Source organism: Salvelinus fontinalis, chromosome 3 (assembly GCF_029448725.1).
Source record: "Salvelinus fontinalis isolate EN_2023a chromosome 3, ASM2944872v1, whole genome shotgun sequence".
NCBI classification, from domain to species: Eukaryota; Metazoa; Chordata; class Actinopteri; order Salmoniformes; family Salmonidae; genus Salvelinus; species Salvelinus fontinalis.
The window spans coordinates 66,698,640-66,710,063 of record NC_074667.1 but is presented as its reverse complement, the minus strand read 5'-3'; the positions used below and the strand labels follow the sequence as shown (position 1 = coordinate 66,710,063).

The following is an 11,424-nucleotide window of genomic DNA, read 5'->3' as shown; positions in this document are numbered from 1 at the left end:
GTTCTCATTTACAACTGCGACCTGGCCAAGATAAAGCAAAGCAGTGCGACACAAACAACAACACAGAGTTACACATGCAATAAACAAACTTACAGTCAATAACACAATAGAAAAAATATATATACAGTGTGTGCAAAAGAGGTAAGATTAGGGAGGTAAGGCTATAAATAGGCCGTAGTGGCGAAGTAATTACAATTTAGCAATTAAACACTGGAATGGTAGATGTGCAGAAGATGAATGTGCAAGTAGAGATATTGGGGTGCAAAGGAGCAAAAAAAACTAAACAGTATGGGGATGAGGTAGTTGGATGGGCTATTTACAGATGGGCTATGTACAGGTGCAATGATCTGTGAGCTGCTCTGGCAGCTGGTGCTTAAAGCTAGTGAGGGAGATATGAGTCTCCAGCTTCAGTGATTTGTGCAATTTGTTCCAGTCATTGGCAGCAGAGAACTGGAAGGAAAGGCGGCCAAAGTAGGAATAGGCTTTTGGGGGTGACCAGTGAAATATACCTGCTGGAGCGAGTCATCATTAAGAAGCAAACTAAGAGATTGATGCTTCCGGCCATCGGTGTATATTTCCATTTCTAAACAATGTTGCATGACCTGATCTGGTGTTGTTCAGTGTTTGGGTGTGAATGAATTGCATGTCTTTAACAAATTGCATAGGCCTACATTTGTATACATTTCCCTGATATATTTAATCGAAATGTTTACTTTCTACAACAAAATGTTTTAACATTCATTGTAAAATGCATTTCAAAGACCATTGGGCCCTTTGATTTGACCATCTCACACCAGCATTCCTTCAACATTGTGCACAATAAATCTCTCTTGCTTTGTCTGGCCAAGAGTAGATGGGCAGGCTAATTTGTCCAAACCAAATACATGCCTACTAATTTGCTTAAATAATTTGCCTATTTTAGCATGCAAAGTAGTGTTAATAGATGTTCCCTTCCTCGGGTCTGAGAGGCTCGTCTAAGGAGGGGAAGGGCATAGAAAGGGAACTCTCTTATAAGCCTCTGCTGTCCTCCATGCATACTCTCGGCGACGCTATAGCCTACAGTAAACAGGGGTAGACTGCATTACTTGATATTGGCCGGAAATTAAACGTTAGGATGACACTTTGAGGAAGTTTGGTTCCATATTGCAATCTGCATAGCTGGGTTTCAGCAAAGAAACGGGTTGAGAAGTTTAAATTGAAGGAGATCATAAGAAGAGGACAAGTCGGATTCAGCCACCCCGCAGAATCAGGACGGGCTTATTTCAGTGTCCAGTTGAGGATGTTAACTTCCAGCCCTGCATCCGAGTGACTTATTCTCTCCCAGAGTTGTAAAGTGAGAAGGGGCGGCTGTTTAAATGTGAATGCATGTCTCTACGGTATAGATAGACTACCCAAGGAGGAAGACAAATTAACGTTTTTATTGCACTCGGTCTCTCCCGCTGACCGAACTGAACCATGCAGCATCCCTTGGATTTGGGGGCTCACTACTATCTTCCGGAGGCTTACACCGACCACCGCTCCCACTCACATCGCTACCGGAGCTTCATGATCGAAGAGATTCTGACCGACCACCACAAGGTGTCTACCCCGGCAGGGGACCTGCTCAAGTTTGGAGTACAAGCTCTGTTATCGGCACGGCCATACCACAACCACCTGGGTAAGATGCACTGCTTTTGATTCCAGCTTGTTTTAAGATGGAGGTGTGTATCCTAAAAATGAGATTGTATTTGCAATAAGTCTTTGTTATATAGTTTTCTTTAGACCAGGGCCGAGTGTGGGAAACCCTACTCCAGATTAATGCTTTTGTTTCGTTCAGGCAGTAATTGTCCCAAATGGCGCTCGTAAAACAAGTTGATTTAATGCTTCTTTAAATATGAGCCTGTTTACATTCGTGTTTCTGGTACTATTTACTTATTGAAAGTCCATAACGTTTCAAATGTGTATATATAGGCTACAAATAGTAGGTAATAGGGCAAAAGTCAACCAACGGTTTCTCTGATGCACCCCAAAATAAGCAACCCGAGAGAAGCGCGTTACCAGCGCGTGCCTTTTTATTTAACCAGGAGAGTCAGTTAAGAACAAATTCTCATTTACAATGACGGCCGGATGTGATACAGCCTGGATACGAACCAGGGACGCCTCTTGTACTGCATCGCCTTAGACCGCTGCGCCCATTCGGGTACCCTAATTTAGTCACCGTATTTCAAAAACAACATTGTAATTTCATTTGATCTTTAAGAAGGTTTCTAAAGTATATATTGCTGTATCAAAAAAAATGTAGACAAGTTTGTCTTGTGAATGTTTCCGCTCGAACGAATGTTCACACTGGGTCACCAGACTTTAGAAAGGGCGACGCGGGCCTTACGTTTCACGCAGCGCACCTTCAGAGTATTGGACTCATGTTCCTTTTCCAGTGTAGTATTATCAATCAATCAATCAAATGTATTTATAAAGCCCTTCTTACATCAGCTAATATCTCAAAGTGCTGTACAGAAACCCAGCCTAAAACCCCAAACAGCAAGCAATGCAGGTGTAGAAGCACGGTGGCTAGGAAAAACTCCCTAGAAAGGCCAAAACCTAGTACACGTGTTTACATTGATTGGTGATGCGATTTGTAAAACTAGTCCTTGTTTATCGAATAGCACTATTTATGCATTTCAGCCGTCATACGGGTCACATGAATTTGTCTCAGGGAAGATGTGTTGGTGGAAAACACACTAGAAAGTAGTAGTATGAGGTCACCTTGCGCGTCAATATTTCCACTAGAAAGTAGATGCATTTGGTTACATATTGATTATTGACATTGATTGAAATTATATTTTTTATTGTTAATAAGAATATACATATATAATGTTTATAATAATATAACTATTGTTATACGTATTACCATAATTATAAAATAAATACAATACCATTTTACAATTAAATTATTCTTATTTGTAGTGGGCCTATCGTAGTATAATGTAATAACATCTTAAATAGGCTACAATACTACTATGACTTAACTATTATTAAAATAATACAGATATAACAATACAATAATACTACTACTACTAATATTATAAAATAAAATGTTTTAGTAACATTTCTCTGTATTCATGTTAACCTTTATTTGACCAATAAAACTGTCATCATTAGTTTGTAATTGCCAAGCTAGTAGTCAAGTGTGCAGCCTATAGGCATTGTTAAATGAATTATCTTCGTCTAGACCTAGAATAATTCCATTTAAATGTGATATTGTTGGACTTTGACTTGCAGTTTTGAAGGCCGACCAGTCGGGTATCCTGAAGTTCCCCATGTCGCCACTCTCTTGTTCACTTGGATCACCGTTAGGCTCTGCTCTCCTATCTGGGGCTCCAGGCCTGCACCACGGCTCAGCCTCCCACCACCTCCCGCTGGACCTCCACCTCCGAAGCAAGCTGGAGCACGTCGGCGACGGCAGCAGCAAGACCAAAAAGGGCCGACGGAGCAGGACAGTCTTCACTGAGCTACAGCTCATGGGCCTGGAGAAGAGATTTGAGAAACAAAAGTACCTTTCAACACCAGACAGGTATTCAAATTAATTCAATCAACTTCGTTTATCCCCAAGCCCAGTTATTGCTGATGTGCGGAAAAAAGTGACAGACAGAAATAAAAACATGCAAATGCCTCATCTGCTGTTATGACTGATGAAACCAAAGAAAATATCCTCCTTTATTACCATTGACTATCGACTGCTTTTAGTTCAAGGCAGCGTTATAGTGTGCTATTAGAGAATGTAAAGGAAATCTCTCTAATCGCTTCTGTCTTTGTTCATGTAGAATAGATCTAGCTGAGTGTTTGGATCTGAGTCAACTACAAGTCAAGACCTGGTACCAGAACAGAAGAATGAAATGGAAGAAAATAGTAAGTTCTTATTTCTTATTCTGAATAATATGACAAGGAGGAGAATGACTTGTCAATTATCTTGGTTTTATGGTAGGACTAAACCGTTTCATTGCGGACTATTGAACTGTTTTAACTGAAACTTGAATCGTTTCCACTGTACAGGTCCTACAAGGAGGAGGACTGGAATCTCCAACCAAACCAAAAGGCCGTCCTAAGAAGAACTCCATCCCGTCGAGCGAGCAGCTTTCGGAGCAGGAGAGGTCTCGAGACGTCGACCGTAAATCGGACGGTTCCACCTCGTCACATTCAGACACTTAACCAAGAGGAATAATAACGTTGGTGCTCCGAGCCTCCGACTAACTGACAAATAACTATCTGACGATGTTCTCCTGACATACAGCCTCTGGGATGCGTAATGTTGCATGCATGGTCGACCGTTGGATCCAACTGCCTTGACCTTGACGTCGATATGTTGGAACTTAGAGAGCGACTGATGTTCGCCTTCCGAGGCGGAACTTGATTTTTTACTACTAATCTCGCTCATCCTGGGACGACGTTACTTTTTGTATGCTATATTACATCTTCTTTCATCATCAATGTGTTCTCAATACCTACTATGTGCGTCCCTCCGCGTCACGACAAACCGTTGTTACTGCTGTGGAGCGGTAGAGAGAGGAGGGAGGAGAGAGGGAACAGAGAAACATCCATCGACCAGTAGGTACTGTTTCCTTGCCTCCATTCGAAGGACACACTTTATACACACGTCTTCTGTTCTGCCTTTCTTTGTTTGGCATATTTACATGTTTTATTCGGTTTTTATTATAAAGACATTTTTGGATGTAATTAAATATTTTTTCACTTACAACTTAATTGTTATTTTATTTGTATTTTATAATGAAAGGAAATTTGACCAAAATTGATATTTCCTGCAATCACATAAGAATGTTGATGTTGGCAGCTGGGAGGTCATTTTCCCTCCAAAACATGACCATTCTGGTACTTCTAGAACTATCCATCTGCTCGTTCTGTTCCAACGCTGTGATGTCAACAGTCTTCACTTAATAACACTTTAGCAGTGATACAATTTCTTGTTGGGTAGGCCTAACATTACGGACAATTCAGCATGATACAGAGAGCCCTGGGTTATTTGAACGGAAACGAAATGTAACGACCAAAGCGAAATATGAGTGCTTAATAATATGACTTTAAGGGTAATTTAACACAAGTAGGCGAACTCCATAGAAAAACTGGTCCTTGAACACTCATAACTGTGACTGAGGCCTACAGGCAAATCCAATATTGTCAAATCTAGTGCTCATCACTGATAATGCAAATGATACTGTCATGTTTCAAATATTTATAACATAATGATCTAATCAAACGTTTTTAACTAGACAACAAATAGCCCTTCTCGGTCAATAACGACAGCACATATCTAAAGGATCGTGTAAGGTGATAAGGCCCTGAGGGCACGTCACTTTCCAACCACGGAGTCAGTTAAACAAACTAGTGAGCCTATCACATACGCGTGAACAGCTTGCAGGTCTCTAATAAGAACTCACAACATTCGTTTCTGATACAATAAAATAGTATCCTCCCTTTCATATTCTCAATAGGGGGATTCCCGAAGCCCGCATAAATCAACATATCAACTTTCCCACAGTAAAGTTATGAAATGCTGTGCCATTATGCAGCATTTAAATTGTAAGGCCTTCTACCTTGCAGGGAAGGACACCCTCGAGTGTCTTTACATCGGCTACCCCGACATTCTCTGTCATGTTAAATATTAACTACTATCATTATCGATCGTCAGTATTTAACTGCCAATGAACTGTTAGTTCCCTTCAGTTGGTATAGCCTACATTATCATTCCATTTAATTACACTGTTAGTTCCCTTCAGTTGGTATAGCCTACATTATCATTCCATGTAATTACGCTGTTAGTTCCCTTCAGTTGGTATAGCCTACATTATCATTCCATGTAATTACACTGTTAGTTCCCTTCAGTTGGTATAGCCTACATTATCATTCCATGTAATTACACTGTTAGTTCCCTTCAGTTGGTATAGCCTACATTATCATCCCATGTAATTACACTGTTAGTTCCCTTCAGTTGGTATAGCCTACATTATCATTCCATGTAATTACACTGTTAGTTCCCTTCAGTTGGTATAGCCTACATTATCATTCCATGTAATTACACTGTTAGTTCCCTTCAGTTGGTATAGCCTACATTATCATTCCATGTAATTACACTGTTAGTTCCCTTCAGTTGGTATAGCCTACATTATCATCCCATGTAATTACACTGTTAGTTCCCTTCAGTTGGTATAGCCTACATTATCATTCCATGTAATTACACTGTTAGTTCCCTTCAGTTGGTATAGCCTACATTATCATTCCATGTAATTACACTGTTAGTTCCCTTCAGTTGGTATAGCCTACATTATCATTCCATGTAATTACACTGTTAGTTCCCTTCAGTTGGCATAGTCTACATTATCAGTCCATGTAATTACACTGTTAGTTCCCTTCAGTTGGTATAGCCTACATTATCATTCCATGTAATTACGCTGTTAGTTCCCTTCAGTTGGTATAGCCTACATTATCATTCCATGTAATTACACTGTTAGTTCCCTTCAGTTGGTATAGCCTACATTATCATCCCATGTAATTACACTGTTAGTTCCCTTCAGTTGGTATAGCCTACATTATCAGTCCATGTAATTACACTGTTAGTTCCCTTCAGTTGGTATAGCCTACATTATCATTCCATGTAATTACGCTGTTAGTTCCCTTCAGTTGGTATAGCCTACATTATCATTCCATTTAATTACACTGTTAGTTCCCTTCAGTTGGTATAGCCTACATTATCAGTCCATGTAATTACACTGTTAGTTCCCTTCAGTTGGTATAGCCTACATTATCATTCCATGTATTTACGCTGTTAGTTCCCTTCAGTTGGTATAGCCTACATTATCAGTCCATGTAATTACACTGTTAGTTCCCTTCAGTTGGTATAGCCTACATTATCATTCCATTTAATTACACTGTTAGTTCCCTTCAGTTGGTATAGCCTACATTATCATTCCATGTAATTACACTGTTAGTTCCCTTCAGTTGGTATAGCCTACATTATCATTCCATGTAATTACACTGTTAGTTCCCTTCAGTTGGTATAGCCTACATTATCATTCCATTTAATTACACTGTTAGTTCCCTTCAGTTGGTATAGCCTACATTATCATTCCATGTAATTACACTGTTAGTTCCCTTCAGTTGGTATAGCCTACATTATCATTCCATGTAATTACACTGTTAGTTCCCTTCAGTTGGTATAGCCTACATTATCATTCCATGTAATTACACTGTTAGTTCCCTTCAGTTGGTATAGCCTACATTATCATTCCATTTAATTACATTGTTTTGTTTACCTTAATTTGCTTCAACGCTAAACGCTGTCATGGCCATGTGGTTGTTTCTGAGGATCATTAGTAACAGTTGATAATTTCAAAAAAGACCCAGGCCGCAACAATTTGAACCCGACACATGGGTCAATACCTGGCCGTGTCATCACACAGTCCCATGGTTAGTGCAGGTAATAGACCAGGGTATAACCTCCTGTTGTACACTATAGACCAGGTTATAACCTCCTGTTGAACACTATAGACCAGGTTATAACCTCCTATTGAACACTATTCTCCCTGTTATAACAGTCCCATGGTTAGTACAGGTAATAGACCAGGTTATAACCTACTATTGAACACTATAGACCAGGTTATAACCTCCTATTGAACACTATAGACCAGGGTATAACCTCCTATTGAACACTATAGACCAGGGTATAACCTCCTATTGTACACTATAGACCAGGGTATAACCTCCTATTGAACACTATTCTCCCTGTTATAATTCTATGTGCACTAATCTTCCAACATTGCCTGAACGAACCCAACCTCCGTTCTTCAAACCTGTTTTTTTTAGGATTTTTTAAATGTTGCATTTTTTATTTAACCTTTATTTAAATGATTCCTAAACACATTCCCAAACCTAAACAATGTACAAGATCGGAGTATTTTTAAATCTACCAATTGCTCAGACAGAGATGAATATGCATATATATCTGTCTTCTTTGACCTGATCCTTAACATTCTGAACCCGTTCTCTCGAGTCTGTTGTAACGGTTGTCCTAGGGATTGGACCCACCCCAACTCACGCCCTGACCAACTAAACACATACAAAAATAACAGAAAACAGGAACGTGACATCTGTCGACTAAATGCTTAATAAAAAGGTATACTGTATTTAAAGGGGATGGTTTAAGAAACATTTACTGAAAAGAATATCGAATAAAAATTCCACAAGAAAATCTGTCGGCTAGCAAGTTTTCAGCGGTTGGAAAAGCGTAAATTCCTAAATCGGAATCGGTCCCCATGAGAATAGCATACAATTCACCAGCTCTTCCTTTTGGGTGGAGATCAAAGAAATGAAGGTGTGTCTACAGATGTCGTCTTCTGATCTTGACGGAAGGTTCCAAGGGGAACATCTACTTTAATTTCCCCAATAGAAATAACCCCATTCTCCATCACTGCCATGTAAATACACACATACGTCCCATTTTCAGCAACAATTGGCAGATTTAAAAATACGCAAACCTTTTTTTAAATTATTTTAATATAACCTTTATTTAACCAGGAAAAACCCATTGAGACCGAGAGTCTCTTTTCCAAGGGAGACCTGCCAAGATGGCAGCAGCAATCAATACATTACAGAATTAAAACATACAACAATACGATCCAGCCTAAAACAAGCATTTACACTCCTCCGTAACAGAGTCTCCCATCAATATTTAACATTGATTCAGTGGCACTAACATATCTAGATGAAGCATGGATTGTAGACTATTCCATGTCTCTGGTGACCAAGAAGAGAAGGCAGTCTTGCCTAATAGTGTGAATGTCCTTGGGACTTTAAGAAGCAACCACCTAGCAGACCGGGTATGGTAACATAGCAACCACCTAGCAGACCGGGTATGGTAACTGCTGGTGGTGAAGGAGACCAGACTACAGAGGGAGTTTACCTGCTGGTAGTGAAGGAGACCAGACTACAGAGGGAGTTTACCTGCTGGCGGTGAAGGAGACCAGACTACAGAGGGAGTTTACCTGCTGGTGGTGAAGGAGACCAGACTACAGAGGTAAAGAGGGAGTTTACCTGCTGGTGGTGAAGGAGACCAGACTACAGAGGGAGTTTACCTGCTGGTGGTGAAGGAGACCAGACTACAGAGGTAAAGAGGGAGTTTACCTGCTGGTGGTGAAGGAGACCAGACTACAGAGGGAGTTTACCTGCTGGTGGTGAAAGAGACCAGACTACAGAGGGAGTTTACCTGCTGGTGGTGAAGGAGACCAGACTACAGAGGTAAAGAGGGAGTTTACCTGCTGGTGGTGAAGGAGACCAGACTACAGAGGGAGTTTACCTGCTGGTGGTGAAGGAGACCAGACTACAGAGGGAGTTTACCTGCTGGTGGTGAAGGAGACCAGACTACAGAGGGAGTTTACCTGCTGGTGGTGAAAGAGACCAGACTACAGAGGGAGTTTACCTGCTGGTGGTGAAGGAGACCAGACTACAGAGGTAAAGAGGGAGTTTACCTGCTGGTGGTGAAGGAGACCAGACTACAGAGGTAAAGAGGGAGTTTACCTGCTGGTGGTGAAGGAGACCAGACTACAGAGGTAAAGAGGGAGTTTACCTGCTGGTGGTGAAGGAGACCAGACTACAGAGGGAGTTTACCTGCTGGTGGTGAAGGAGACCAGACTACAGAGGTAAAGAGGGAGTTTACCTGCTGGTGGTGAAGGAGACCAGACTACAGAGGGAGTTTACCTGCTGGTGGTGAAGGAGACCAGACTACAGAGGTAAAGAGGGAGTTTACCTGCTGGTGGTGAAGGAGACCAGACTACAGAGGGAGTTTACCTGCTGGTGGTGAAGGAGACCAGACTACAGAGGGAGTTTACCTGCTGGTGGTGAAGGAGGCCAGACTACAGAGGTAAAGAGGGAGTTTACCTGCTGGTGGTGAAGGAGACCAGACTACAGAGGTAAAGAGGGAGTTTACCTGCTGGTGGTGAAGGAGACCAGACTACAGAGGTAAAGAGGGAGTTTACCTGCTGGTGGTGAAGGAGACCAGACTACAGAGGGAGTTTACCTGCTGGTGGTGAAGGAGACCAGACTACAGAGGTAAAGAGGGAGTTTACCTGCTGGTGGTGAAGGAGACCAGACTACAGAGGGAGTTTACCTGCTGGTGGTGAAAGAGACCAGACTACAGAGGTAAAGAGGGAGTTTACCTGCTGGTGGTGAAGGAGACCAGACTACTGAGGGAGTTTACCTGCTGGTGGTGAAGGAGACCAGACTACAGAGGTAAAGAGAGAGTTTACCTGCTGGAGGTGAAGGAGACCAGACTACAGAGGTAAAGAGGGAGTTTACCTGCTGGTGGTGAAGGAGACCAGACTACAGAGGTAAAGAGGGAGTTTACCTGCTGGTGGTGAAGGAGACCAGACTACAGAGGTAAAGAGGGAGTTTACCTGCTGGTGGTGAAGGAGACCAGACTACAGAGGGAGTTTACCTGCTGGTGGTGAAAGAGACCAGACTACAGAGGGAGTTTACCTGCTGGTGGTGAAGGAGACCAGACTACAGAGGTAAAGAGGGAGTTTACCTGCTGGTGGTGAAGGAGACCAGACTACAGAGGGAGTTTACCTGCTGGTGGTGAAGGAGACCAGACTACAGAGGGAGTTTACCTGCTGGTGGTGAAGGAGACCAGACTACAGAGGTAAAGAGGGAGTTTACCTGCTGATGGTGAAGGAGACCAGACTACAGAGGTAAAGAGGGAGTTTACCTGCTGGTGGTGAAGGAGACCAGACTACAGAGGGAGTTTACCTGCTGGTGGTGAAGGAGACCAGACTACAGAGGGAGTTTACCTGCTGGTGGTGAAGGAGACCAGACTACAGAGGTAAAGGGGGAGTTTACCTGCTGGTGGTGAAGGAGACCAGACTACAGAGGTAAAGAGGGAGTTTACCTGCTGGTGGTGAAGGAGACCAGACTACAGAGGTAAAGAGGGAGTTTACCTGCTGGTGGTGAAGGAGACCAGACTACAGAGGGAGTTTACCTGCTGGTGGTGAAGGAGACCAGACTACAGAGGTAAAGAGGGAGTTTACCTGCTGGTGGTGAAGGAGACCAGACTACAGAGGGAGTTTACCTGCTGGTGGTGAAGGAGACCAGACTACAGAGGTAAAGAGGGAGTTTACCTGCTGGTGGTGAAGGAGACCAGACTACAGAGGGAGTTTACCTGCTGGTGGTGAAGGAGACCAGACTACAGAGGGAGTTTACCTGCTGGTGGTGAAGGAGGCCAGACTACAGAGGTAAAGAGGGAGTTTACCTGCTGGTGGTGAAGGAGACCAGACTACAGAGGTAAAGAGGGAGTTTACCTGCTGGTGGTGAAGGAGACCAGACTACAGAGGTAAAGAGGGAGTTTACCTGCTGGTGGTGAAGGAGACCAGACTACAGAGGGAGTTT

General features: G+C 42.4%; 1 protein-coding gene across 1 annotated transcript; it reads left to right on the top strand.

Annotated features, from left to right (window-relative positions):
• Window positions 1–973: 973 nt before the first annotated feature.
• LOC129834881 (homeobox protein BarH-like 1) lies at window positions 974–4,709 on the top strand. The gene is made up of 4 exons (XM_055900245.1): window positions 974–1,657; window positions 3,259–3,550; window positions 3,801–3,885; window positions 4,030–4,709. Exons 1-4 carry the CDS (start codon window positions 1,456–1,458, stop codon window positions 4,183–4,185), a joined length of 735 nt encoding a protein of 244 aa, XP_055756220.1. The 5' UTR covers window positions 974–1,455; the 3' UTR covers window positions 4,186–4,709.
• Window positions 4,710–11,424: the final 6,715 nt, after the last annotated feature.